At 49.4% G+C, this 25,716-nt stretch overlaps 11 protein-coding genes across 13 annotated transcripts; 5 read left to right on the top strand and 6 right to left on the bottom strand.

The window, feature by feature from the left end:
- The first annotated feature begins 9 nt into the window (after window positions 1-9).
- Window positions 10-3,597, top strand: LOC131212968 (BLOC-2 complex member HPS5 homolog). Its single transcript, XM_058207070.1, has 4 exons — window positions 10-486; window positions 561-944; window positions 1,010-1,156; window positions 1,238-3,597. The coding sequence occupies exons 1-4, from the start codon at window positions 394-396 to the stop codon at window positions 3,215-3,217; spliced, it is 2,604 nt and encodes an 867-aa protein (XP_058063053.1). The 5' UTR covers window positions 10-393; the 3' UTR covers window positions 3,218-3,597.
- On the bottom strand, window positions 3,553-4,169 carry LOC131212969 (cytochrome c oxidase assembly protein COX16 homolog, mitochondrial). The gene is made up of 2 exons (XM_058207072.1): window positions 3,889-4,169; window positions 3,553-3,823 (listed from the first exon to the last, which is right to left on the bottom strand). Exons 1-2 carry the CDS (start codon window positions 4,008-4,010, stop codon window positions 3,628-3,630), a joined length of 318 nt encoding a protein of 105 aa, XP_058063055.1. The 5' UTR covers window positions 4,011-4,169; the 3' UTR covers window positions 3,553-3,627.
- A 2,085-nt stretch (window positions 4,170-6,254) lies between these two features.
- Window positions 6,255-9,743, top strand: LOC131209086 (protein AF-9). The gene is made up of 2 exons (XM_058202068.1): window positions 6,255-6,435; window positions 6,511-9,743. The coding sequence occupies exons 1-2, from the start codon at window positions 6,255-6,257 to the stop codon at window positions 9,354-9,356; spliced, it is 3,027 nt and encodes a 1,008-aa protein (XP_058058051.1). The 3' UTR covers window positions 9,357-9,743.
- A 1,556-nt stretch (window positions 9,744-11,299) lies between these two features.
- On the bottom strand, window positions 11,300-12,650 carry LOC131209140 (uncharacterized). The gene has a single exon (XM_058202135.1). It carries the CDS (start codon window positions 12,509-12,511, stop codon window positions 11,357-11,359), a length of 1,155 nt encoding a protein of 384 aa, XP_058058118.1. The 5' UTR covers window positions 12,512-12,650; the 3' UTR covers window positions 11,300-11,356.
- On the bottom strand, window positions 12,516-13,227 carry LOC131209141 (tubulin-specific chaperone A). The gene is made up of 2 exons (XM_058202136.1): window positions 12,850-13,227; window positions 12,516-12,781 (listed from the first exon to the last, which is right to left on the bottom strand). The coding sequence occupies exons 1-2, from the start codon at window positions 13,056-13,058 to the stop codon at window positions 12,646-12,648; spliced, it is 345 nt and encodes a 114-aa protein (XP_058058119.1). The 5' UTR covers window positions 13,059-13,227; the 3' UTR covers window positions 12,516-12,645.
- A 329-nt stretch (window positions 13,228-13,556) lies between these two features.
- On the bottom strand, window positions 13,557-14,663 carry LOC131207013 (COP9 signalosome complex subunit 5-like). The gene is made up of 2 exons (XM_058199620.1): window positions 14,105-14,663; window positions 13,557-14,026 (listed from the first exon to the last, which is right to left on the bottom strand). The coding sequence occupies exons 1-2, from the start codon at window positions 14,661-14,663 to the stop codon at window positions 13,557-13,559; spliced, it is 1,029 nt and encodes a 342-aa protein (XP_058055603.1).
- Window positions 14,664-15,373: 710 nt separating this feature from the next.
- On the top strand, window positions 15,374-16,527 carry LOC131211898 (deoxyhypusine hydroxylase). Its single transcript, XM_058205572.1, has one exon. The coding sequence runs from the start codon at window positions 15,447-15,449 to the stop codon at window positions 16,368-16,370; it is 924 nt and encodes a 307-aa protein (XP_058061555.1). The 5' UTR covers window positions 15,374-15,446; the 3' UTR covers window positions 16,371-16,527.
- On the bottom strand, window positions 16,459-18,838 carry LOC131211895 (BRCA1-associated protein). Its single transcript, XM_058205567.1, has 4 exons — window positions 18,550-18,838; window positions 18,148-18,454; window positions 17,093-18,079; window positions 16,459-16,996 (listed from the first exon to the last, which is right to left on the bottom strand). Exons 1-4 carry the CDS (start codon window positions 18,719-18,721, stop codon window positions 16,648-16,650), a joined length of 1,815 nt encoding a protein of 604 aa, XP_058061550.1. The 5' UTR covers window positions 18,722-18,838; the 3' UTR covers window positions 16,459-16,647.
- A 266-nt stretch (window positions 18,839-19,104) lies between these two features.
- On the top strand, window positions 19,105-20,514 carry LOC131211900 (uncharacterized). The gene is made up of 3 exons (XM_058205574.1): window positions 19,105-19,307; window positions 19,384-19,556; window positions 19,652-20,514. Exons 1-3 carry the CDS (start codon window positions 19,230-19,232, stop codon window positions 20,097-20,099), a joined length of 699 nt encoding a protein of 232 aa, XP_058061557.1. The 5' UTR covers window positions 19,105-19,229; the 3' UTR covers window positions 20,100-20,514.
- A 265-nt stretch (window positions 20,515-20,779) lies between these two features.
- Window positions 20,780-24,393, top strand: LOC131211897 (actin-related protein 1). 3 transcript variants are annotated; one of them, XR_009156918.1, is made up of 5 exons: window positions 21,370-21,438; window positions 21,770-21,834; window positions 21,911-22,784; window positions 22,845-24,145; window positions 24,229-24,393. XR_009156918.1 is itself a non-coding variant. In XM_058205570.1 (4 exons), exons 1-4 carry the CDS (start codon window positions 20,987-20,989, stop codon window positions 22,986-22,988), a joined length of 1,131 nt encoding a protein of 376 aa, XP_058061553.1. In that variant the 5' UTR covers window positions 20,780-20,986; the 3' UTR covers window positions 22,989-24,393. The 3 variants fall into 3 exon arrangements, 2 of the variants coding, with proteins under 2 accessions (XP_058061553.1, XP_058061552.1); XM_058205570.1 differs by lacking the exon at window positions 21,370-21,438 and adding an exon at window positions 20,780-21,034 and having other exon boundaries at window positions 22,845-24,393; XM_058205569.1 differs by having other exon boundaries at window positions 22,845-24,393.
- A 69-nt stretch (window positions 24,394-24,462) lies between these two features.
- Window positions 24,463-25,327, bottom strand: LOC131211899 (arylalkylamine N-acetyltransferase 1-like). Its single transcript, XM_058205573.1, has one exon. The coding sequence runs from the start codon at window positions 25,291-25,293 to the stop codon at window positions 24,574-24,576; it is 720 nt and encodes a 239-aa protein (XP_058061556.1). The 5' UTR covers window positions 25,294-25,327; the 3' UTR covers window positions 24,463-24,573.
- Between the last annotated feature and the right edge of the window lie 389 nt (window positions 25,328-25,716).

A 25,716-nucleotide genomic window follows, 5' to 3' on the forward strand; every position in this document is an offset into this window, starting at 1 on the left:
TATTTACAGAATACAGAATTTACTGATATCAATTTACAGAACTCCTTCAGAATCCCCTTCAAAGTGGCAAATAACTGTTGATGTTGCAGTTAATAGCTGCCGATTGTTGAAACTACGCATTTTGTTTGTCCTCCGTTTGTAATTTTGTTTGCAGTACACCCTATGTATGGAGAGCAAATTGAGTATCGTTGCGTATAGAAACCACGGCACACAAGATGACGGAACGCGAAATAAGTCTTCCAGGGATGATACATTAATGTAGGGTGAAGGTAATGCTCCTAATGATCATGAAGTTGAACCGAAACGGCCTTCGCTGTTATCAGAAGATTGCTAAAACGTAGGAGTCGTCGCTACAGCTTGAGGCGTAAAGCAATCGCAGAACAGCAAACTACGATGGATGCAACCAATAAGCAATACGCCCTGCGAGACAGGGCTGAACTCTCCGTTGCCGTTAATCAACCTCTACGGGATAATAAACGCATAAAGGTGCGCAGCTGAAGTAAAATGAGCTTGCTTTGCTACGATCACTAATGCTCGAACTTCTCATCCTCTTTCCACAGTTCACCTGTTTCGACTGTTCGCCTAAATATCTTGTCTTCGGGGCCAACTCGGGAAGCCTGTATTTGTACGAACGTTCGACCACTACCTTCCTGGCCCTCGTTCCCAGCCAGCTAGGCGTCATCGGGAAGGTTTCAATTTCGCACAATGAAAAACAGATCGCCATCGGCAACCAGGCCGGCTCAATCGGAGTGCTGCTAGAGCTGGAGCCGCCCAATGTGCGGGAGATCCTGAGCACGGACCTAACGCCAACAGGTGAGCATCGTGACAGGGACTTTCCTGCTTCGGCTTTCGTGACGAGTTTTTGTTGGACGGAGGACGATAAAGAGCTGTACTGCGGCGACTCCAGGGGAATCGTCTCATTGATACAGTTCTCGCTATTCATGGTAAGTAAGCAGCATGGATTGGAAATCTCGGGAATAGGTCACACTAATAAGACCACACATTACAGGGCCGCAACATACTCAACATCAGCCTGCATCCCGTGCTGCTGCTCGAAACTCGCATTGTACAAATTGATCGCTACAAAGATTTGCTACTCGTGTCCACGCTCTCAAAGTGTGTGCTTTGCAATACGGCTCGCGAGGAATTCAAGCAAGTAAGTAGCCCTATTAGACTGCTAGCATTCCGTAGCGCAATACGCTCCTGAACGGCGGCATTGTATGCACGATCTTTGCAGATTGGCAATCGCCCAAGAGACGGCCAGTACGGAGCGTCGTTCGTAATCGCTCAACCGAACAGCACTGCCACAACACCGTCGCCGCCGCTAATGATTGTCGACGAGGAAGACGTTCGCATTTTCTGTTCCCGACCGGGAAGCCGTCTGTGGGAGGCCGATCTCGAGGGAAACGTTATTCGCACGCACCAGTTCAAACCGCCGTCGTCCGGTGTACGGCGATCCGACGATCATCAGCTCAAGCGCTTACAGGAAACTGACCTTGATCTACCGCCCGGGGTGGATAGCACAATGATGGTTGTTCCGTTTCAAGTGCTGTACTCCATTCGCCGCCAGCTGCTGCTAGTACATGATCGCACCCAGTTGCTCATAATCGATCCGCTGCACTCAAAGATCGTCCTGCGTACAGACGAATTTTCCGACATCACGCACGTGGCAGTGGTCCACGAATGGATCTATCTGCTCACGGGAGCGAATCGGCTTTTTCAAGTACGCGTTGAGATTGCGGGAGACGAGGATGAAGCGTCACCAGTGCTGGCAGACGATAATATTTCGCATGAGTCATCACCTCAACCGACTTTGAACCACCGAGTGGAAAAGCAGCCAAAGCAACAAGGCGTCTACATACTAGAGAGTATGCTCAACAACAACGGTAAACAGATGAATGGGAAGGAATCTCCTTTGTTGCTTTCTACCGAGGCGACCATTAAGGAGGCACTGGTGTCGGTGGTACGGGGTAAATATGGCCGTAACATTAAGCAAATGTTTATGGGATACGAGCAGCAGGGACAACGGAATACGCTCAACGTTCCGGAGCGTCCGAAAACGTTGCATTTAACAAAAATCTACGAACCCAGTCGCAACAATACTGGGTACAGCAATGGAGCGAATGCTTTACTGGCCGAACTGGGCATCGAAGCCGATGATGGAGGCTGCGACACTCCGAAGGGTAAAACAACCCCCGACGAGGAACTGGTACGTACGCGCACCGGCAGCAAAACAACGTCCGCTGCAAACGGTGCCACTCCCACGATGGGTGGAAAGAAAAAGTTTTCAACCTCCTTGCTCGAAGGGTACGAAACATCGGAAGACGACGCGACGGTGAGAAACCTTTATCTAATCTACCGATCGTCGATCATCAGCAATCTGAACTTTGCCGATCGCTACGCCAAAATATTCGACGACTACGGTACGGAAACGATCGTGCGTTTGCTGCGCAAGCTAGAGAAGTTGATGGCTGAGAACGAGGAACCAGACGCACGGCTCAAGTGTACGCGCATATATTTCGACTATCTGAAACCGGAGCTGCTCTGGGAGATTGATCTCGATTCGCGACAGTTCATCAAGGAAGGATTTATCGTGTGTAACACGATGGACCAGGCGACCTGCACAATTTTAAATCGCCTGGAATGCTGCAACGCATGTGGGTTTTACTTACGTGCCACCAGCACGTGCCATTACCGCGAGATTGGAATAAGCCTAATGCGCTACTTTTGGTCGCGCAAGGAATACGGAGAGTGTTTCGAGCTGGTGAAGCAAGTACCGCACCTGTGGCGCACCGTGACACGCTACTACATCCAGGACCGACGCCGCGATAAAGTGGTCGTTTGCGTGTGGAACCTCGCCGATCGCGAACTGTTTGAGCGAGCTGCAGGAGAAATGTTCGAAGCGCGCCATTGGAAGGAGCTGTTTGAACTTGTGCTTGCCTTCTATCAGCACAATGAAATGGTCTGCCTGAACTGCGGCAAACGGTGCAGCGTTGCAGGGCGGCCCAACAATAAGGACAATAGTGCAATAAACGACGATCGACGGGCGCACGAAGAATCCTGCTTCCGCCAGTGGAACTATCTGCTGGAGATAGCCCTTGAACACCTGGAACCAGTGGAATTGTTGCAATTGCTGAGTAACTATACCAAACACATTCCCAACGGTGCAATAAGCACCAGTTTCTACGTTCGCTGTCTGTTGCTGCAGGCCAAGTAAGAGGTTCCAATCTGCCTACGAAACGTGCTATAAACGCTTGCGAGGGGAAGTGTCTTGAGACGTGGGACATGGAGCATAAAACCACCCCCGGCATATTGTACGCTTAGCGCTGGCGTTATTCGTACATTCGAAGGTGACGAAAGACAATTTCTGCCGCTTTCTAGTGCCGGATCGGTGCCGCTTGCCTATTTAACGTTCGTTCGATGTTAGGATGTTGCGCTGCTTCTGTGGATGGTAACACCGGACGGCCGGAACCGGTTGCTTCACACGCTAGCCGAGAGTCATTACCGCAAAAGATGGCAATGCCAAATACTGTATTGAAAGTGAAGGCAAACTCAAGCCGGAGCAAATAAAGAAATGTATTTTCTAGCGAAACCCTACTATCCTAACCATTATCACTCTGTTGGCCATCATTTGTTAGTCACGTTCGCAGGGGCTGACTCTTCCCACGGCCGTGGTCCCCTCACGTTCTCCCAGTGGTCTATGTCAAGCGTCTTGATCTTCTCGTATTCACCTTCGAGCGTTACATCTTCCTGCTTTTTCATGTTGACCCCAACCTTATTCGCTTCTTCTCTCGTAAGCGAACCTTTCTTTGACACGGAGTATCTGGAAGGGCAAGCAAGAACGGTAAGCTTAGTGCCTTAGTGCCTTAGTGCTATCGAGCCCATCACCTTATCTGCGCGAACTGTTGTAATCCGAAGGAACCGCCGACCATGAGCAGCAGGAACGGCACTCCGTAGCGGAAGGATTTTCGTCGGCTGTAGTAAAGAAATTTTTGATGTAGGGTTTCCATTTCGGGTGGTAAATGGAGTCGCGGCTGGGCTCTTAAACCCCTTTTGAAGATGTTGCGGATTGCGTTATTTTGTAATCATTGCGCGTTGAAAATCACGATGATTCCAGGTGTCATTGCCGATTATGAACGAATGCGTTTATCATCTCTTGTTTAGTTCTGCACACTGTGTCAATAACAATCGCCAATTATGCACCAAACCAAACGCAGCATACTGCGATACCTGTCGCAGTTGTATTGTCAACAATCGAGAAACGAAACGAAAACGAAAACAAACGAAAAAACAAATAACAATGACCATATCGTAAAGGGGTGAATTAAAAGAAAAACCCCCTGACGCCGGGAGAGTTTTGATCCGGATTCGAAAAGTTGTTTTGATCCACAAAATGTCACACTGACTGTCAGAGCATCCCCTGCGCACTTTGGGCACCCCCCTCCTCACCCCCGCGATAACAGTTCCACAGAGAAAGAGAATAGAGAATCTGTCCAAACTCACCGTGTGCAGTGCGAAATAGGACGCGACCATTTTCCCTTCAATCAAGCGCCAAACATCCGTGGTCACTGTTCACACAAGTCGAACAACCAAAGCGCGGAGTTTGACGCGCGACAAGTGAAGCATTTCTCCAAAAATAATCGTCATCGCATCTCGCGGCCGTGTTTGGGATTGTGCGTGCGTACGTGCTTGCGTGCGTGTGTGCGCGCTCGGAGGCAAACCCGTCGCGACCGACGAAAGCTGGCGTTCGCACACGAAACCAAATCAAACCGAATGCTGCTGCTTCTCAGAAATTCGTGGCCGAAAAGTATCTCTATTGACGGCGGAGGACGCTTGTTTTGTAAATATTGTTACCAGAAGCGTTGCAATAAAAACTAGTTCCCCTAAATTGCCCGTGTCGCATCGTAGCGGAAACCTGGCGGAGCAAAGCGGCAAGCAAAACAAACGCACGCAACCGCGCAAGGAAATATACGCTGGTCTCTTGCGTAGAACTCCTTCCGGATGTAGTGGACAACGAGTGCAGTAGTGCGGTGCAGAAGTGAGGTGAGTACGATGTTGGGTTGATGCTTTTACTATCAACAATCAAAGAGTGCTTATGTTTCGTTCAATAAACACTACCAAAGGCAGCGTCGATTGGCCACTCGCCGAAACGATGGCAAATATTGAGGGGATGACGATGCTCTTAGTCGTTATATTTCTCGCTTTTTCTAACTCACATCAGCAGCGCTACACCGGTTTCGTGGCTTGGCATAATGTATGGGTCGGGCCGGGTATTTGCATTGGATTTTACGACTCATATCTCTGGAACGCGACACACGTATCGGTTCACATGCAGGTGCTCGATCGAGAGCAGTGCACCGCCGGAAGAAAGAGAAAATAGATGTTTTTGCATTTGTCGAACCATATGGTACATTTCCCAGCGATACGCAATCAACAATGCTGCAACTTACACATTGTGAATCTAGACTTGCCTCCCGAGCCTCGCGGGTGGTTCCATCGCGGCTAAGCACGGTGCTGCTCGCAGACACTGCGTTGATGATACAGCATGCGATGCACTTGCGAAGCGCTTACTTGGATACTTTTGTCACGGCAAAACAACAATCTGCGTGCTTCGGGTACAACTTTTTGTCAAACCATATCCGGTCCAAGAAAGATTTCTTTTTCCCTGCAATGATGTGCATTATGTGAAGGTGAACCACAAATGGTACAATGTGATGTAATAAAAAGTACCTACAGTCTGGCGCAGTATCTGTGCTCGGTTGGGCTATATTCGCTTTCCGTAACAGGAAGAGCAGTTGGCAAGGTTGGCATGTCAACATAATGAGCCCATTACGGGCGGGCGCACTCACTGTGGTCTGTTGGCCACTGGGGCGACATTAATTAGCATTTTATCTCGGCCCAGTACTCGGACTATTTGCCTCATGAAAACGGATTCGCCAGGGCTGGATGGCAGCGTTTCGAAAATATCGATTTTCCTGTACGCTGGTGGCACAGTGTGCCATGGCTTTGCGCGGAAGAAGCAAACGAACCAAAAGTGTTAGAGAGAAGAATAAAAAGAAGAAAACGGAAGAACAACAAAATAAAAACGCTTCTCTCCGTCGAATTTGAAATGGAGTGAAAGTGTTTCGGGAAAACTCCGCGGCGTGGTAATATATATGCCAATTTTTGTCTTCCATGTTTATTTTCATAGCTTCAAATCTTCCCGTTGTATGCGGTGTTTGGGAAAACCGGAAATCTAGGAGCGGACGGCAGAGATGTCAGTGAAAATATTTGTAGAAATCGGTCACGTGGCCACCGTCAAGAGCCGGCCTACCGCCGAGGGCTACACGCACGACTGGGAGCTGTTTGTGCGCGGTCCGGATGGGGCCGACATCAGCCACTTTGTCGACAAGGTGGTCTTCAATTTGCACGATTCTTTCCCACGACCGAAACGAGGTAGATTTGTAGAGGGGCGTTGGCATGCCAATTCTTGTGTTCACGTTCTGTCTTACCGTTTCTTACGTTTCACAGTTTTCAAAGAACCGCCCTATCGTGTGAAGGAAGCCGGTTACGCAGGATTTATGTTGCCGGTTGAGGTGTACTTTAAAAATCGTGACGATCCGAAGAAAGCCCTGTTCAACTACGATCTCGATCTTACGCCAGTCAAAAGCCAGCGTGAGGAATATGTCTTTCCCAATCCTTCGGATGAGTTCCGTCGGAAGCTCCTGAAGGGCGGTGGTTTTCCAGTGGCAGGCGGTGGTGCAGCTGGTACCGGAACTGGCGGCAGTAGCAGCATTGCCAGCAATGATTACAAAGCCAACCGTGGCCATAGCGGTGGGGACCGGTCGGGCACGTCGCAAGAGAAAAAATCCAAATCCAAATCCTCTACGGATGATTCGAAAGGACAGTTTGTGGATCTATTTGGTTCACCGGGCTACATTTCCCATAAACCGGGCAGCGGTGGTGGTAGTAAGGTGTCGCCGGATCCAAAGCAACAGCAATCAGCCGGATCATCCGCTGGTGGTGGCAGTAAGACGTCACCTGGTGGTGGTGGCGCACCGGGCAGCATTAGCAACAACTCCAGTGCCAGTGGCAAGAGCCAAATGAGTCAAAAATCGTCGAACGACCGGAACGTCAGCAACAGTAGCAATGTTTCTGGCTCATCGGCATCAACTTCGTCGTCGAAGGAGAAGGACAAATCTTCCTCCCGCCACAAACACTCCAGCCCCAACAAGGAAAGCAAAAAGTCCTCTTCCAGCGCGGGCACCGTACCGGTGCCGTCGTCCGGCATGGTGGAGGAAAAGCATAGTAAAGACAAGAAGGACAAAACCCACTCGAAGGAGCGAGATAAAGCAAATGGTAAGGAAAAGAACTCCACCAGTAACAGCGCCGCTGGTGGAGGTGTATCAGTGTTGACCTCGTCATCTGTCGCGTCCGTGAAACGCCCTGTAACGGCCAGTCCCAAGCGCAACAACATCACGCCTGGTGTCAGTTCGAATTCAAACGGTAGTGTTAGTAATAATAGTAATAATCCTACAGTTCCTACTAGTGGTACGAGCAGTAATAGCGCCTCGGCTCCCGGTGGTGCCCTCGGCGGAGGCAAAGGATCGGACGGCAAACGAAGCGCTGGTAATGCTGGTGGTGGTAACGAGAAGGAAAAGAAGAGCAGCAAGAAGGATAAAAAAAGCTACGACAAGGATAAAGATCGTACTGATTCTTCCAGCGTGCGGAAAACGGAACAAAAATCGGGCGTTTCGACGGGCGGTGCTATCTTTTCGAAGGATACATCAAAATCAGCCCCCGGTCCCGTGGGATCGGCCAGTAAAACCAACTCCTCACATCACTCCACTGACGGTGCCCTAGGTAACAAGGAAAGTACCGGCAGCAAGTCGTCATCTGGCGTTCCGACAATTAATGCCATCGCAAACGCCTCGGGGCCACCAGCCGTTGGTTTCGCGAAAGAAAAAAAGGGCGATACGGGGTCAGGAGCTACTAAATCGGACCAAAACACCGGACCGGCTTCTTCGAAAGTGGCCGAAAAAACGCAAGACTCAAAAGATCGTGAAAAGGACGAACGGAGACATAAGCACAAGAAAAAGGATAAATCGAAGGACAAGGAAAAGGATCGACCGTCGAGTGGGAAAGACAAGAAGGATCGACAGAAGGAAAAGGCGTCTGGTGACCACAAAGCAGCCGCCACCGGCTCGTTCTCAACTCCAACGCGGGAAACGAACGAGGGAAGCGCTACTGTGCCATCGAAAGCAAAGCACGCCTCAACCAGCGTCGATCCAACCACCAAACCACCCGGTCACGATCGGCAGCAACCCACTCAAGGCTATGGTGCCAGTGGGGCGCAGCAAAAGCATCACGGCGTGAAGACGTCCACCACACCGATGACCGCAGCACTGATTGGTGATATCAGTGAGGGGGAACATTCAGACGGCTCCGATACTCCCGACAGCCGGCCGCCGTCGACAGTAGCCAACGAAAAAGATTCGGAAGCATCGAACAGTAGCATAGCGGATCTCATCGGTGGTAATGGCCCGCATCATCAGCAACAACAGTCACAGCAACAGCAGCCCCGATCCTCGTCGACAACTTCCACCAGCACGACCGGATCCACACGGCGAGAGTTAGCTCAGAACTCGTCCGAACGGCATCATCACAAGTGGAAAAAAGAGAAACCACCCAAAGCAGGTGGAAGCTCGGCGGCCACGGCAACACCTCCTCCGGGGCCAGATGCAAAGGACAGTGCGTCCAAAGAGTCGAGCAAGAAACGTAAGCGAAAAACTAAAGACAATGAACTGGCAACCGAAAAGGCACCTAAAGACGGAACGGTCACTGAACCGTCGATGGCGACTGGTCGGCGCAGCCCCTCGCCACCTTCTCCGCCCGCTTCGACTGGCAGTCTGATGGAACCGCCTTCTAAAATACCGAAAAAGGACGACCATCTGTTTGACAGTGGTATCGGTGTCGACTCTGCCAATAACAATAACATCATCACCAAGCAATCGGCGGTTGGCACTGGGGGCACTGTGGCTAGTGGTGGTGGTGGTGATAATGGTGGCAGCTCATGGTCCAGTGGAACGGCAGGAACTGTCCAGGGCAGTGGAGCGGCAGGAACCGGTGCCAGCGAACTAAACAACTCCACCAGCACTGCCAACAACACCGCACTAACTGGGGACTACATGTCGGAGCTGAAGGACCTGCAGCACAAAATCATGACCCTGAAGGATAACAATGAGCTGCAGCGCGTGGTGGAAATGATTGCCGCTACCGGGTGCTACGAAATCACGAAGTATACGTTCGACTTCGATCTGTGCGCCCTCGATCGGCTGACCGTGCAGCGGTTGCAGGAATTTTTTACCAGAACTTGATGCTAGAGCGTGGCGATCCTTTTCGAGCAAACGGAACAAAACTGCGAAGTAAATGCAAATTAGATTAAGAATCGAGCGTAGAGACAGAATTACTGATAGAACGGTGTTGAAATGTATATTCAGTTTTCTCTTGAAGTACTCCACAATTTGTGCACGTTTTGCTGTAGATATATTTATATTATTTGGTTAAAACGGTCGGGCTTATAAATTTATAGAAATGTTTGCATATTTGTGTTGTCGAAATTACACAAACAGACGAATGATAGAGAGAGACGGAAAAGAGATTGATTCAGAGATTTTTTCATTTCTTCGTTAATAGGCTAGACTAATTCTAGGAACAAAATCCTATCACTATAAGCAAGGCCAAGGAATTCCGCGACGAATTTGGACTGCTTTGATTACGATTTTTGTATTAATTCATTCGATTCGAAGCGAGAGGAATCTTTTACTTTGTGGCTTTTTTTTGTATTTTCGGTGGATAATTAATTTGGCAGGAACAGTAAGCTCGCGGGCACTCATAAACCGATACAGAAAGGCGAGTCTCGTTGTTCGAGGCGATACCGAGGCATATCAACGTGGCTTCACGGCAAATGGCAGGCGGCAGTCTTGGTTTTTTCTCCCGTTTCGTTTACATGTAACACAGTAACAATTTGGCCTTCACTTGAAAGATAAAAAGAAAAGAAATACGTAAACCATAGCTCCACGGAAGGAGCCTGTGGCTGCCTTGTCCCTTTGTGCAATCACTAACAACAGAACCTTAAAAATGGCCGAAAGGAACCAGTTAATTATGAAACAAACATAGATAAGTCACACAAGTCACAGTAGCATCACGATGATTGCGTGCGGCCGATTTTGCCAATCCTTATTTATAAATCCTTGTTCGATGCTATAATCTCTTCCCTGCCACACGCAGAAACTGTCACGATGCAATACTCTTTCCTCTCATCATAAGGAGAAGGACGCCACAGAATAGGACGATGGAGAAAGATGGGCGAAAGTCACAATTAGTTTGTAGGACCGTGTAGCATCCAGCGATTAAGATAGCGATTAATCAGTCTTCTCTCGTTTGCACAACGATTTTTCTTTAACCGTTACCAGAAGGGACTTGCACTGAGCAGAATTAAACCGGCACCACTGGCAAGCTTCTTGTGGAGAGAAGGGCCATCTGTTGCTAGAAAAAAAACAGAAGAGGCCGAAAGAACTGAACTCTTATCTCGGTGTACGTTGATAAACACTGTACATAGCACTGAAAATGTAAAATACATTGTAATGAAAAACAATATCGTGAATTAGCCGATCCCAAGCCGATTAATGATCACGCGGAAACAATGGAGAAACCCACTTGTAAACCTATAGAGACCTACAGTTATACATCTAATTTTGCGCCACTATGAATCACAATACACTCCCGTGCTAGAACGGCTTCAGGGGAGAGATTATAGTGTTTTCTTACGTTCATAAAAAAAGTATTTATGAATATAACAATTACATTACATACCAGCAAATTGGCGGCGTGAGCGGGCAATTTGAAGAGTCACAGCGCAGAAAGCGTGTTCAGTTACAGAGTGACGGAGTTGGCAGGCTTCGAACGATCGCGATCGCATGGAGCTAGCAGGAGAAAGATGCTAACACGCAGATCACGCAGACGCAACGCAGTGTTTTAAGCTGTCGCGACCTAACCACAGGACTACAGGACATCATGTAACAGTTGTTTATTGATATGTACCTTATCTTACACCGAGTAGCATGAGACATACACATAACGTGAATGGGGCCTTTCCCAGGTGTAGTGGAGAAGCAGGTGATGGAAGAAATTATAATAAAACCAATGCTCTGGTGCTTAGCTTTCGTGTGTTTCTTGGGTCAGCAAGTTCCGTTCGAAACATGAACTGCAAAGGCACATTTGTATGTGATGAAACGCAATGTAGGTTTAATTAACATTTTATTTCAAAAGATGGATAATCAATTACAGGCTGAGCCGACGTGTTTCTGCGTTTAAATCATGTCTTGGGTGCGGTGTTACCGTCTTCCTTGGTTTTGTGGTTCTCTCTGTACATCTGCCATTCGGGGAGCGCATTTTCCGGCGGTTTTACCCACCCGAAAGGAACTGCGCTACAGCCGGAAGATAGCTCATCGGAACCAAAGCTATGTGACAATGCATAAACGTCCCACGCTCGGCGTATGGCGATAAGCTCATCGGGGTCGTTGATAAGTTTTCGATTGAGCGGACCAGAAGCAGCGTCACCAAAGAGAGCCTTTCGCCAGCGATTCTCACGGCGTCGACTTTCGTTTCCCGTAGAACGACGTGCCAGTTCGTCCTTCAGTCTCTTCTCCTCCTTAACGTACTCGCTCAGTTTAGCCTTCCACTCGGTGATTAAATGGTCGATATCACGGCGAAAGCGTTCCTCAGAAACTTCCGACGACCTCTGCTGTTTGCCTTCAGCCGCGCTAACATCGGCTGGACGTTGTTGGTTGCGAAGATAAACCGTCTTTTCGAACGTTCGCAGGTTTCGTTTGGCCCGTGCTTTGCGTCGTCGTACATCGGCCAAGAAAGCGGACTTTGCCAGCAGTTCATCCCGCGTCGCACGCTCCCGGTTCAATCGCTCATCCCAATCCGCCTCCCAAAGGGCAATTTCCTCTAGCCGTTTCTCGCGCTTCTTTTGCAGTTGTTTGGACTTTTCGGCTAGACGCTTATTGTGACGCCTTTGCCATGCACGTTTTTTGCGTCGTGTGGCCAACTTGCGATAAAGGATTTGCAATCGTGCGGGATCTTGCAGAAAGTCTAATTTATTGCGAAGAGCTTCTTCAAGTGGCACGGTCTGATCGAGCTCAGTAGTCCAATCTTGGTGCCGTTCGGAGTCGTCGCCATCCGGTTGAAGCATATTCTCCAGATCGATCTTGGAACGGTTCAAGCGCTCCAATAGTAGCAAAGCGGCACGAAGTTCGTTGCGATATTGCGGTATATCGGTGTAACGGTCAGTTTTTGGGGCATTTTGATCTGATTTCGTTCTGACGGCTTCGGAGCGTTGGGAAAGGAAGTGCTTTACTAGCAATTTATCGGAAGCTGTTATCTGTTCAAGTAATCTGACATGAGGAAAGGAATCATCCAACGGAGGAGGTGGACACGTCACATCAACTTGCATATCGGTCTGCATATCGATGGCACTCGTTCCTTACTGAAAGAATTGTAAGACACGGCGATGCTATCGTTCCTATTAGTAGCTTAATAAGTGCGCTAGTTTTCTTAAAAATAAGTTCTTAATCATTTCATCTGTTCCGAATGCTCCACCTAACCCGTAACTTTCTGCGGCAGATTCACTTTCGATTCCTCTAGCACCGCTATTGCTGCTTGGTACTGTGCCGTCTCTTTTAGCTCCTCTTCGTCGCGGATCATCTCCGACAGCTCCTGGTGTGCTTTGGCCAATCTGTGAATCGAGGTGTCTCTCAATGCATCTTGTGTGTGGCCGAAAACCGAATCGGGTACGTCACTTACCGCCGCTGGCAGTCCGGTATCATCATCATCGATTCCTGCAGTACTTCGTCCTGCTTCCGTAACACATGGTCATCGGAACCGGCTGCCTTTAGTTTCTCGATCCGGTTCTGCTGCGTGACGACCTCTTTTTCGTAGACGACCTTTTCCTTCGAGAGGCGCTTCACTACACCTGTTTTAATCGTCAGCTGGCGCAAGCGAGGATCGGACATGGCGGATGAGTAGACTGGTAGAATCGGGAGTTGTGAAGCGGAAACCAACTACTACCGGCACGGCACGGGACGAACGGCGACAATTTACAGTTTACTGTACAACAACGCCGACAGAACCTCAAAGAAGCCGGCTTACTTGATCCCGGTTCAACGGTGAATTACTCATCGTCGCGCGTCAACGAAGAAGGCCATTGGTGAGCAAGCAGGAAAACACCATGAAAACATTGCCCTGTCGGCTGAGCAGAGACTGGTGTTTTTGACGTTTCAGCTTCGCCGCTGCAAACTGAACATTTTTGGGTTTTAATCTGAGTTTAATTTTTGGGGTTTAATTTCACAAGATGGAAACATATTGAAACATGATTTGAGATTAGGGTTTATTCAAAATATCTTCCATTCAGTTGTTTTATGAATTTTGAAAATACAAACTCGTTTGCGCTTTTATTTGTATGAAATAGAAGTGAAGCACAAGTTTTTCAAATTGTTTACCTCAACTAAAGATTAATTTGAGTTCATCGGCTCTAGCCTGGTTCTATTCCCGGTATTGACCGTATTGAACAGCTTGTGCTTCGCTATCTGCGCCATCAGCCCGTGAATCAGTTCGATAGAAGCGCGGCTGCAATCACGCGTTGCCTTGGAAAGTTTATCTTCGGTGCGCTTTTCGTTCGGGTCCGTCGCACCGCTGGCCATAAACTGTCCCCGGGAAAGACTGACTTCGCTCAGTTCGAGCTTCTCCGAGAGGTCCAAAATCTGGCCCGTCGTGTAATCCGGGTTGCTCAAAATACCCGAGCTGCCCAGTGTGTTCATCCAGTACTTGTTCCAGAGTGAATCTAGCAGCTTGCGATCGAGCGCCGACTTGAAGTACGTCACATCGAGCTGATAGTATTGTTTGCAATGTACTCCAAAATCTTCGATTTTGTTCAATGGGATCGTTTGGTACTCGGACGGTTCTTCGTTCGGCGGCTTGTACCCTAGGCGAAAAAATACACATCATCCATTAACTAATATCCATTTGTGAGCAGCAGTTTGCAGTTCACCGAGTTTCTCACCTTTGGGATAGGTTCTGAACGCACCGAGGCACACCTTGCCGGCCGACACGGTTCTAACCGGATCGACAACGATCGCCACAAACGGTTCCTGGTAGTTTTGGTTGAGCATCTGCGTGTTGACGTCAATTCCGGACAACCAGCATCCGTATCCTGGGTGACTGTGGTACCAACCGATGGCGTTCTCGCAACGACCCACTTCCTTCGCCGATTCGATGTACGTTGTCATGTACTCGTAAGCTTGGGACTGCGCATTGACGCGGGTTTCCGTGCCTTCGACGGGAAGTGCGAAAGCATCCATCACGACCATTGCGTCTTGATCGACTTTTCCCAACAGCAAACCCATAACCTCGAGCGGTCCTCCCGAGCGCGAGTGCATGACCATTTTCAGCAGCGCCAGGGCGAAAATTTTGATGTCCTTAAAAAAGTGTGGATCCTTTTCCCAAGGCCGCGCAGTCAGGATGCGCTGCTGCTGTTCCGCGTCGTACCGAAAGATTTCGTCACTTGCCGGCAGCGTCACGATATTGTTCTCCAACTCCCAATTCTTCTTTGCCATTTCCATTGTCGCGTGCAATTATTGGTCGTACGAAAGTTATAAACTTTTGTTTTATCGCGTACAAACGCACGAACGTTCCTATTATCCTTTATTATGTGTACAAACGTTCCTAGTGGCTGCCGACTCGCGCATTCACGGAGAACGGAAATAAACGTCAACAACAGCAAGCAGGCAGGATCTTGACACGCAATGGACACTTTCTCCGTGAAAAGTATTGTAATTTGCTAGAAAAATTTGAAATTTCGCAACTTAACCAAATGTTATTCAAACTCGTATCATTTAAATGTGTATTACAACCTATTTATTTATTAAATGTAGCGACCTCACCAGTAACGGTCATTTTTGTTAAATAGTCGAGCAGACTACGAGCAGACTGTATTATTCGAGCAGGCTAGCAGCAGGTCTAGTAGACATAGAACATTTTCACCGCGGATTTGAAGAGTTGTAAAAGCACTTTCTCCACGACGTCCGAGTTAACGAGCGCGTTAACGAATTGCATCTCCCGATTTCGAAATAAAAATTAAGGAAGCTTACGAAAGTTCCGAAACATATGATGAACTATTCTTTATTTGAATTTGTAAAAAAACGTAAACACAACTTGCTGACTAACTTGCTGAACTTGACTGAAGCTAACAAGCAATAAATTTTCTTGTACAATATCTATTGTCATTTTGGCGTGCGAAACATCAACATTAGATTCGAAGTTGCGGCATGGCAACGTGAGTCACGGTCGCGTGTGCGATATTCTTTTCTGTCGTGATAAACCGGCGTGTTGTATTACAGAAAACCATGGTTCAAATAGAAGAAAGTAAAGTGGTCGCCATCGGCGACGTGTTGAACAGTCGGGAACGGCCGTTGAAGGAACGATTTCGGGCTCTGTTCACGCTGCGGAACATTGGCGGCGAACGTGCTCTCGAGTCGATCGGCCGCTGTTTCAACGATGATTCGGCACTCCTCAAGCACGAGCTAGCATACTGCCTAGGGCAAATGCAAGACAGCCGGGCCATCCCGCTGCTAACGAAAGTACTGGCAGATACGACCCAAGAACCGATGGTACGCCATGAAGCCGCCGAAGCACTCGGGGCGATCGGCGACAGTTCGGTGGAAGAAATCCTTCAGCAGTACGCCACTGATCCCGTGGTCGAGGTGTCAGAGACGTGCGAAATTGCCCTGGAGCGTGTACGATGGTTAAAGCAAACGGAGGGTCCTGGCACGGTCGCCGCAAAGGATTGCAATCCGTATGCTTCAGTCGATCCGACACCGCCCACCACCGGAGGTCACAGCGTAGATGAGTTACGACGAATTCTGATGGACGAAACGGACACCCTCTACAATCGCTACCGGGCAATGTTTGCGCTGCGCAATCTTCAAACGAAGGACGCCACACTGGCCCTGGCCTGTGGGCTGAAGGGCAAGAGCGCCCTGTTCCGGCACGAAGTTGCTTTCGTACTCGGCCAGCTGCAGGAAGAATGTAGTGTACCGTTTCTGGTTGAAAATCTACGCGATCCGATGGAGAACGAAATGGTACGGCACGAGTGTGCGGAAGCTCTCGGGGCCATTGCCACCGAAGAGTGCACGCGAGTACTCACCGAGTACTTGCAAGACGACAAGCGCGTGGTGAAGGAAAGCTGTGAAGTAGCGCTGGACATGTGCGAGTACGAACATAGTCCCGAATTCCAGTACGCCGACGGGTTGGTGAAGTTGGGACACTGAAAGTATTTGTAAATAAAATCTGAAAAAGCGAACAGAGAATCGAAAGCCCAAACACATCGCGTGCATCCATTCAACGGCCTTGGCATCATCGGATCGAACTGCTATGTATTTATCGGTAAAATTGGCAAGACAAAAATAAAGCACGGAACGACTACGAAGGGTATCACAATTGGCGAAACAAACATGTTTATCGTTTAAAAAACAATTGTGTGCTCGAAAGATTGAAACTGTGCGCGCAGATCGGAGCCACACGGGGGCGAGTAGCTTTGAGAGATCTTTACTTTTTACGCTGACGGCGCCTAGCGGACGCTTTGTTGGCCCCGCTCCCACCAGTGGCACCGGAACTGCCGGCAGCCGCGGCCAGCAGTGAGGCACTGTCGTCGTCGGGCAGAATGACCGTACCGTCGACGAGCTCGTGCTTCAGCTCGGAACCGGCGATCGTGTTTTGGGCCTCCATGTAGAACATCAGATCGCGCACCTGTTCCTTCAGATCGACTATTTCCTGCTCCTTTTCGGTGCACTTTTTCTCCAGCTCACTGAACTTGGTTTGCCACGACGTTTGGTTCGATTGCAGCGTTTTGCCGAACTGTTTCTCCTCCGCCAGCTCCTTTGCCACGGTGTTCATTCTGTGGAACAACGAGAACTTTGTGTTAGCCTTCGGTGTGTTCACCACACTTGGCTGTTTTCGAATGCTCATTTTCGTCATCCTACGCCGTACTTACTTGGTAGTCATTTGTGTAATTTTTTTCTCCAAACAATTCTTCTCCTTCGTCAACGCTTGCAGTTTCGTCTCGAGCGTGACGTACTTCTTTTTCGCCTGCTCATTGTCCTGTTGCAGTTTCTGCCGCTCGCCACCAAGGGACGCTTCCAGTCGTGACAATCGCTCCTCGTAGTAATCACGCTGCGCGTCCAGTTGCGACGTCAGCAGATAGGTAAACTCGAGCTGCATTGAGTCAATCTTTTCCTCGCCATCTGCACCGCCAGGCGATTGCGTTGCCACCAGTTTGCCGTCCGATTTGCTCTGCAGCAACCGATGGACAAAGTTATCGCCGGCGTAATCCCACACACGGTTGGTGCCGAGTTGCAGCGCGTACGTGTGGTTGGTGGCACGATAGTGTGAAGCGGCGTGACCTCCCTGGTATCGTCCACAACCGATGTGGCCACAGATAAGACAAATCCACAACGCTTCTGTACCTTCGCACTCCATGCATACCGATGGTTCGGATAGTTCCGGTGTTTGAATACACCGGCAAACGGGACACGTCGAATCGCCCCACTTAATCAAACACCCGGCGTGGAATGCATGGTTGCAGAGGATCGTTAGGACACCGTCGACACTTTCGTCCATCCGCTCGAGACACACGGGGCACGTGGGAAGCTCGGTGTGGCCCTGTGGCGCGGCACAGGACCCATCGAGACCCCACTCGACGCTCGACACCCAAACGGCGTGACAGAGCGAGTCCGGCTCGAGACTGTTGTACGGTGCACCGTTGAAAGTTTTGTAAAACTCAGTCGCTCCTTCATCGCACCGGAACTCGAGCAGCACCATGAACTGGTTCGGTGATCCATCGCGCAGGATGCGCACGTGCTGGATTTCCTGGTGGCACGGTGCGATAAAGTTGAGAATGTCGTGACAATTCAGCGACGACGGTACGGCTATGAGGCAGATCGTCTTCGAAACGCCACCTTCCGTAATATTGGCACGTTCGCTGTAACGACGCAGTGAAACGTTAGCCAATGGCTGCGTTTCGGGATTTTACGTAACCCTCGCACTCACTTTCTCTTGAACAGATGCAGTATGCCTTTCGTAACCTCGACGAACGGGTTGCCGGAGAAGAAGTTTATCTCGCCCGGAAAGTCCTGCTTTCCGGTGGCCGACGATGGCAGCACCCCGTCCATGGGGGTCGGTTCGCGAGAACTTTTCGGTAGAATGCCACGATAGTCATCGGCGGCCGATGCAGGTCCATCCAACAGTCGGTTCCGGTAGCTTTCGATAGTAATCTTCTTCGGCTTACGCTGGCCCCTCATTTCGCGCTGCAACCGCGGATTGTTCGGGTGTTCCGTCGATACTGCGCCAACTGCCTCTGTTCCGGGGACAGCCAATCAACGTTTGTTGTTTGTCAGTCAGCGACAAATGAGTTCCCGAGCTGTGATGCTATAATTAAAATGCGGTCCTTACCGTCGCCAGCAATGCTGCCGCCTGCAGCTGCTGCTGCGTCATCGCCGCAGGCGGATGTGTCGGATTCCGTCGGGCCGAGCATCGTACTCTGAGGCGACTGATGGTGACTGTTGCTTCCGTCGGCTACGACGAGTTCAATCTTGAGCAAGCATAAAGAAACCAGCACAGACATTTATGTCCCCACCACCCACGGTCATAATCTAATTACACCGAAAGCGAAACACAAAAAGGGCCGGAAGAAAAGAGCTGGCGCGTTGCACAATGTTTGCGTCCGTTTTGCGTTCACCGATTCCGGAAGCAATCCGATCGGGAGCGATGGGAAATTTCACTACCACCCTACTACAATGCTTCGCCAAAGCTCCGAAGGTACATGGTGTGACAGCTGATCAAAACAAAGAAACGTCCCCACGTTTATATCCCGGGATTATAGGTTTCGATTTCGGGCGAATTTCCCTTTCGCAAAGTAAACAAACATTTGCGGGACGAGTGACAGAATCGTGGCGGCCAGTCGTGTACACTTTTCCGCCATCGTCACCTCAGCATCCGTCGGTGAAACTCTGGCCAGTGTCCCGGAGATATCGTAAATCCAATCCATTGTTCTTGGGGGATTTGTGATTCCGGTAGGTCGACAGAATAGTGCGTGTAATATCCTCCGGCACGTTTCGTTTCGGATACTGACGATGGCTTCTGCCGATACGCTAGCCAGAATACGGCATGAGATAGTCGATGCAACGCTACGATTTAATGCAATCACCAATGTTTGTAACGAATACGACCTGGACCAGAAGTCTGAACACTTTCGGTAAATCTTTTTCTCGTTTTCCCAAACCGCAGGACATCAAAGAGTTCCACGGGACTCTTAAGGAACTGGAAGTGCTGAACGAAGAGGGCCGAAAGAAGTTGGGTGCCCTGCAGCAATGCATCGCGAAGCTGGACGAATATGCAGAAGTTCACGCTGATGCGCCGTTGCTCCGCGAGGCCACGGAGCATCGCAGCATGGTCCACCGGTGAGCGTAAAGGATATACCCCTATGCATGGTGCGATAGTGTCCGCTACCTACTCTTGCCTCACTGCCGCACTTTCTTCTTTGCTTCTTCAACAGCGCAATGCTAGATTTTCGGCGCACAAACGTTATCAAGATGAGGGAGATCGAAAGTGATAACAGGGAAGAGCTGTTCATGTTAAGCCCACATGAAAACGAAGTCCGCGCACGGTCGACATCTTCGCGGGGTCGCGCAAAGGGCAACGAATCGGGTTTGCTAATGATGCAGCAGGAGCAAATCACTCAGCGGATGCTAACCATTACACAGCAACTGAACGATGCCACGCAAAAATCGGCCTCATCGCTCGACGTGCTTCACGCGACCAGTGCCACGGTGAACAGTACGCGTGACGAACTTCTCAAAGCGGCCGGCAACATTCAAAAGTCCGCCTGGCTACTGGACAAGCTTAACCGGCGCAACTGCACGGACAAGGTGCTCTTCGGGCTCGGACTGACCCTGTTTTTGGTGGTCGTTCTGTATATATTTATGCGTCGCTTGTTTGCTTGAGCCACTTGACGGTGGAAAGTTGCAATCATGTCTTAGTTTTCTATTTCCTTCGTATTTAATAATCCGTAACAGAACGATCAATTGAAATAATTATTCTTTTTAAGGTCTTAGGTGAAAGTATGAGATAGAAGACGCGTAACAGAAGGTTGATAAGTTTAGATTGGATCGAAGAATGTTTCCAGCAGCAGATGTTAAACTCGATTAGTTCCCCAAAAATTGTTATGCGATTTTTATTCACTGCGAAGCTGGAGCATTTCAAAGTCCTCTACTTTCGACATTCGGCTACAATGGAGAAATTAACGCTGTGAACATTTCTTGTAGCGTTTGCTGATGAAGGTAAAAACGCACCAAGGAAGTTAATAAGGATCCGGTAACGGGTATATGCATATTTGCGATAACCACGGCCTTCGAGGCCGCCACCCTAGCTAATTATACAAATAAATAGTATATTGAAAACATTTATTTATATCGATTAACTAAAACTACGTTACTCGTCCTGGCGTAAGAAATATAACGGCCCGCCTGAAAATCGAGGCCAATTTGAAACGAAACATTTGAGCATGTTCAGGATCTCTACAAAAAACTGGCCAAAACTCTGACCACTGACAGATTGGGGCGAAAACGTTGGAAGAAGACGGACGCTCCCACGTACGAGCTGTCATCGTCGTGGTCGTCGAAAACGGCACCGAAAAGAACGGCTGCTTGCTGCTGCGGCTATTGGTGCAAACGCAAATTGGTGAAAACAAAATCTTTCCGATCGTTTGCAACGTGGGCACTCCGTGGGTATTTACGGTGTAGCGCCCATCGCGTCCCATTTCCTGCTCGCGCACCGCTGTTTAGTTTGATCACCCCCGGCAGTGTCAGCGTCGATAATCACCAGCAGCATCATGGAACCCTACGATGTGATTGTGAATCAACCGGTCGTCATCGACAATGTAAGTTGGTGACGGAAGGCGGAGGATCCGCTGTCCATCGATCCGGACACTTCGTAACACAGCGTGGAGAGACAGGAAGGACAACTCCCGCCGCTTGCTTGAATGTTCCCGACGCATTGTTGGTGCGGGTTGAAGTGGTGCTCCCTGTCGCAGTGTACAAAAGCGTTGACAACCGATCACTACCACCCTCTCCACGGCTGTGTGCGCGATGAGCAAATTCGAAAGAATCAATGACATCACCGGTTGGAATGCTTGGCTATACACAGGAAAATCCACCGTATCCCTGTTTTTCTTTAAAAGTGAAAACAAATCCAATTTATTGTGACTGATGAGGTGAAGAAAAGATGGATTACACACTACGTTCCGCTCCGATCTCAGGCAGCCGAGCATCGGTGGCTGCGAAGGTATTCATCGGTCGGGTTCGTCAGTTGAGAGAAGCTTCGTCTCAACGGACGCTGAAATTCGGGCAAAGCCACCAACAACCCCTTGCGGTCGCGGTAGTAGTCACGTTGATGTTGACAGCGCAGATAAAACTCGTCCACCTGCGCCATCCTTGCGCGATCGAAAACGGTCAAATTCGGATTCGGAGGCACCAGCGCCGTCAGCGTACGACGAATTTGTTTCACACGCTCGGAGTACATCTTTGATCGCCTCCTTTGCTTTGTTCTTAGTTTCCGGTGCAAGATCCTTTCGAACACTAATCTGCACCGACACCGATCTTGCTTGTTTTTGCAGGGTTCCGGAATGATAAAGGCGGGCTTCGCAGGCGATCACATACCAAAGTGTCGTTTCCCCAACTAGTAAGTGTTGCCTGGGGCGCAGGTTGCTACGATGTTGCGATTGTTAATGGCTTTCATTTTTATGTGCGATCCGTAGCATGGGGCGTCCGAAGCACGTCCGTGTGATGGCCGGTGCCCTCGAAGGGGACATGTTTGTCGGTCCCAAGGCGGAAGACTACCGGGGGTTGCTGAGCATCCGGTACCCGATGGAGCACGGTATCGTGACCGATTGGAACGACATGGAAAAGATTTGGACGTACATCTACAGCAAAGACGAGCTGTCTACGTTTGCCGAAGAGCACCCGGTGCTGCTGACCGAGGCACCACTTAATCCGCGCAAAAACCGTGAGAAGGCGGCCGAAATCTTTTTCGAAACGTTCAATGTGCCCGCACTGTTCGTGTCGATGCAGGCCGTGCTGAGTCTGTACGCGACGGGGCGCGTGACCGGTGTGGTGCTGGACTCGGGCGATGGTGTCACGCACGCCGTACCGATCTTCGAAGGGTTTGCAATGCCGCACAGCATCATGCGTGTGGATATTGCCGGTCGCGATGTAACGCGCTACCTTAAAACCTTGATCCGTAAGGAGGGTTTCAGTTTTCGCACGACGGCCGAGTTCGAGATAGTGCGCTCGATCAAGGAGAAGGTCTGCTCGCTCGCGACGAATCCACTGAAGGAGGAAACGGTCGACACGGAGAAGACAAAGTACGTGCTACCGGATGGCAACGTGCTCGAGATAGGGCCGGCTTGCTACCGGGCACCGGAGGTCCTGTTCCGCCCTCATATGCTCGGCGAGGAGTGCGAAGGCATCCACGAGGTGCTGATATATTCGATCCAAAAGTCGGACATGGACTTGCGAAAGATGCTGTACCAGAACATCGTGTTGTCGGGCGGTTCGACACTGTTCAAGGGGTTCGGTGATCGACTGCTATCCGAAATACGGAAGCATGTGGCGAAGGATATGAAGATCAGAGTAAGAGCGGAACTATTCATCATCGTTGTACACGCTGGATGACTGTTTAATTCTTTGCAGATTGCAGCCCCCCAGGAACGCATCTACTCAACGTGGATGGGTGGTTCGATTCTGGCCTCGCTCGACACATTCAAAAAGATGTGGGTCTCGAAGCGAGAGTTCGACGAAGACGGTCAGCGCGCAATCCACCGGAAAACGTTCTAAGTGTGGTATTCCTTTCTCTCGTTGCGCTGCGCTTTGCGTGTAAATGTGTCTTTTGGACTCGGAGAATCAGTTCGAACGGACGATCGGAGGAAGATCGAAGGAAAAAAACGAACAAGTACGCGCATCTGGGTAGAGGTTAAAAGGAGGGTTTTAGAGTGATCGTGAGCACACCGGCAAAACACTCTTCTCAGGGTAAAGCCGCGCCTTGTACGGCCTGTAGGTGCTCCGGGAGGGCTGACCCTAGCTAGATTTCCGTTGGTTTTTCGTTGTCTACTTTGAGGGACACTTTTCGCGTTGTTTTCTGAAATATCGACACGTTGTTCGTGTTAGGGTCTAGCGCTAGTTGTAGCTTTGCAGCAAGAGGATGGTTCTTCTAAGGTAAATAATAGGCAGAAAACAATGAAGCAATGTGTTCAGCTACGAGTAGAAGGGCGTTTTGAGTAACGTGTAACGCGCACGCACAGAAAAACATACCATTGCATAAGCGAACTATTTGCTAGGGATGATAGGGATTCGATAGCTTTGTGTGGACAAGGTTAAAAAAGCATGTTTTACCCTAGCTGTGTCCGTTGCTTGCAGTGGCTTTTGAAGGAGATATTTAATCACTTTTTACGGAGAACAGTTACTTATTTAGGACCATTGTTACTGTGTCGATATCGTTTGTTTGTGTTTCTAGTTGGGCTTTGTGTTCTGCGTTCCACTGTGTTAGAGGATGAATGGCCTCTTTTTTTAACATCGCTTCCTTCATCAAGCTTTCCCCACTTCGTATGTTGTCCCGCCGCACTGTGGTGGCCGAAAGGAACCTTCATTCCATTGCTAACTGTATGGCGCCCTTGGAAAGCGCAGATGGTCTTGTGTGAACTTTAACGTGTACTAGCTTTTCGATCCCGTAAAATGAGATCGTCGCCGAGCGACGCTTTCAGTCAGTCGGTCGGCTCTAACGCTTCTTCCAGATAGGAAGACCCTTTCACGCTAACACCTTAAGTTAGTATCTAGTAATTTATACTCAATAACTAAAAGTAATTAGAGAGGAAGCAACAAGACAGAATCACGTGCGTTGTACGGGCTGCTGCTCAAAAGTGCATCGAAATGGCAGCACAACACGATGAAGTGGAAAATAAAATATTGGAACCCTGCAAAATGGCGACCGAGGCAATGTATGACTTGCGAGACATTGTGAAGTTAACTCGCTTTCTATCTCAAAATATGATTAGATATTATGTAATTATTACCGTCACAGCTCCCGGTGTGTGGGTTGAGCAACGTTTTTCTTGTACTGGCAAAGTAAGAAGGCGAACAGAGGGACCGAGTGGACAACCACAATGGAATATTTCGTGAAACTGAAGGAACCGTTTTACGGAGCAGAGGCCAACCGAAACTAGACCTCGAGAGAACGATAACGGCAAAGCGTAAGAGAAATATATCGAACAAGTAAAAAACAAAAAGCCGTTAGTGATTTATTAAACTGTTCCCTATTTATGCAGTGCTATAATTGATCGGAATATCCGGACGCGCTCTAAACAAATTTATATGTGAAAGCAGCAGAGAGGTGCCAGTTTGGGGGTTGTGCTCTTGATGATTTCCCTCACAGTTCCAGCACCATCAACTTGTTGTACTCCACGTTAATGTCCGGAAGTATGAATCCTTTCTCGGCTAGGTCGACGAACTTCTCTACCACGGCGTCCCGAAACCCAACCTTGCTGGCCGGTATTTGCGAGCCGGGGTGTGAGAACACGGTCGCCGACAGCTTTAGGCCCAGGGCCTGGCCGAGTGGAATGCGTGTGAAAAGAATTTCTTTCGCCAAACCCAACCCACGATACCGGGGGTGGACTGACAGTCCCCAGGCAGACAGAAAGCACTCCTCCGCCGGATAGCGTTCGAATAGGTTTCCCTTTTCTGTCATGTGCACTGTACAATCAACTACAGTCTTTACTGCCGGACAACGGATGCGGCCATTTGTCTTGGAATCGTTCCGCGAAACGACGTGCAGCATGTTTACTCCGACGATCTCATCACTATCGTCGCGCAGACAAACGACCGCACAGCGTTGCAACAACACCATGCGCCAGAGGGCACTGAACTCTTCTACGGCAGCGGGATCACTTGCTATGCGTAGGCTGCGGCACGTAGGTTCATCTCGCAAGAAGTAGGAGCACATGTGCTGGATGCAATCTTCGAACCGGTCCTCGGGAACATCCTGCACCCGATAGGTAGCAGACTGGTTGGTGGGGTCGGGAGTTTGAGCAGTGAATCTGTGCCACACCGAAGGATACGGAATGATGTCCGGGCGCTTCCAACTACTCATTACAAATGACTGGAGGTAATTTTCTTGTTGTCTTCACAGCGTATCGAAACAAACTGACCACTGAGGAACGCTGGCAGCCGTATGGAACCGGTCTTGGGAGCATCTTGAGATACGTGTGGAACATTGATAAGAGGCAAGTGCTCATGACAAGTTGTTTGCACTAATGTGGGTTACGAAACCGTGAACACTTTGAACTATCAACATTCTTATTACAATTTTCATGATAATCTGTTGTGTGTAAGTTCAATTCTTAGTTTTTCATTGCATTCCGTTGCAGTACGGCGTAAACCCTGTAAGCCATATTTAATGTCTGCGAAAAGAAACAAATGATAAAACACCGACAGAAAATTTAATCTTCAAACTAACCGTGGTGTAGGCCTGCAGATTGTAATTGAAGAAATGGTACGCCTTTACCGCGAGGGG

Source organism: Anopheles bellator, chromosome 2 (assembly GCF_943735745.2).
Source record: "Anopheles bellator chromosome 2, idAnoBellAS_SP24_06.2, whole genome shotgun sequence".
Lineage (NCBI taxonomy): Eukaryota > Metazoa > Arthropoda > Insecta > Diptera > Culicidae > Anopheles > Anopheles bellator.

Excerpts from the sequence above, each read along its gene's own strand:
- LOC131211900 (XM_058205574.1), top strand. The coding sequence starts at position 19,230 with ATGGCTTCTGCCGATACGCTAGCCAGAATACGGCATGAGATAGTCGAT. Across the intron at positions 19,308-19,383 it reads GATTTAATGCAATCACCAAT|GACATCAAAGAGTTCCACGG; the intron begins GTTTGTAACGAA and ends CCCAAACCGCAG. Across the intron at positions 19,557-19,651 it reads CATCGCAGCATGGTCCACCG|CGCAATGCTAGATTTTCGGC; the intron begins GTGAGCGTAAAG and ends CTTCTTCAACAG.
- LOC131212969 (XM_058207072.1), bottom strand. The coding sequence starts at position 4,010 with ATGGAAACCCTACATCAAAAATTTCTTTACTACAGCCGACGAAAATCC. Across the intron at positions 3,824-3,888 it reads CAACAGTTCGCGCAGATAAG|ATACTCCGTGTCAAAGAAAG; the intron begins GTGATGGGCTCG and ends TTGCCCTTCCAG.
- LOC131209140 (XM_058202135.1), bottom strand. The coding sequence starts at position 12,511 with ATGCAGACCGATATGCAAGTTGATGTGACGTGTCCACCTCCTCCGTTG.
- LOC131211897 (XM_058205569.1), top strand. The coding sequence starts at position 21,379 with ATGGATTACACACTACGTTCCGCTCCGATCTCAGGCAGCCGAGCATCG. Across the intron at positions 21,439-21,769 it reads GAGCATCGGTGGCTGCGAAG|GGTTCCGGAATGATAAAGGC; the intron begins GTATTCATCGGT and ends TTGTTTTTGCAG. Across the intron at positions 21,835-21,910 it reads AAGTGTCGTTTCCCCAACTA|CATGGGGCGTCCGAAGCACG; the intron begins GTAAGTGTTGCC and ends TGCGATCCGTAG.
- LOC131211898 (XM_058205572.1), top strand. The coding sequence starts at position 15,447 with ATGGTTCAAATAGAAGAAAGTAAAGTGGTCGCCATCGGCGACGTGTTG.
- LOC131209141 (XM_058202136.1), bottom strand. The coding sequence starts at position 13,058 with ATGTCCGATCCTCGCTTGCGCCAGCTGACGATTAAAACAGGTGTAGTG. Across the intron at positions 12,782-12,849 it reads ATACCGGACTGCCAGCGGCG|ATTGGCCAAAGCACACCAGG; the intron begins GTAAGTGACGTA and ends CTCGATTCACAG.
- LOC131209086 (XM_058202068.1), top strand. The coding sequence starts at position 6,255 with ATGTCAGTGAAAATATTTGTAGAAATCGGTCACGTGGCCACCGTCAAG. Across the intron at positions 6,436-6,510 it reads TTTCCCACGACCGAAACGAG|TTTTCAAAGAACCGCCCTAT; the intron begins GTAGATTTGTAG and ends TACGTTTCACAG.
- LOC131211895 (XM_058205567.1), bottom strand. The coding sequence starts at position 18,721 with ATGTCTGTGCTGGTTTCTTTATGCTTGCTCAAGATTGAACTCGTCGTA. Across the intron at positions 18,455-18,549 it reads CGGCAGCATTGCTGGCGACG|AGGCAGTTGGCGCAGTATCG; the intron begins GTAAGGACCGCA and ends TCCCCGGAACAG. Across the intron at positions 16,997-17,092 it reads ATTACACAAATGACTACCAA|AATGAACACCGTGGCAAAGG; the intron begins GTAAGTACGGCG and ends GTTGTTCCACAG.
- LOC131211899 (XM_058205573.1), bottom strand. The coding sequence starts at position 25,293 with ATGAGTAGTTGGAAGCGCCCGGACATCATTCCGTATCCTTCGGTGTGG.
- LOC131207013 (XM_058199620.1), bottom strand. The coding sequence starts at position 14,663 with ATGGAAATGGCAAAGAAGAATTGGGAGTTGGAGAACAATATCGTGACG. Across the intron at positions 14,027-14,104 it reads GTTCAGAACCTATCCCAAAG|GGTACAAGCCGCCGAACGAA; the intron begins GTGAGAAACTCG and ends TTTTTCGCCTAG.
- LOC131212968 (XM_058207070.1), top strand. The coding sequence starts at position 394 with ATGGATGCAACCAATAAGCAATACGCCCTGCGAGACAGGGCTGAACTC. Across the intron at positions 487-560 it reads GGGATAATAAACGCATAAAG|TTCACCTGTTTCGACTGTTC; the intron begins GTGCGCAGCTGA and ends CTCTTTCCACAG. Across the intron at positions 945-1,009 it reads TACAGTTCTCGCTATTCATG|GGCCGCAACATACTCAACAT; the intron begins GTAAGTAAGCAG and ends CACACATTACAG.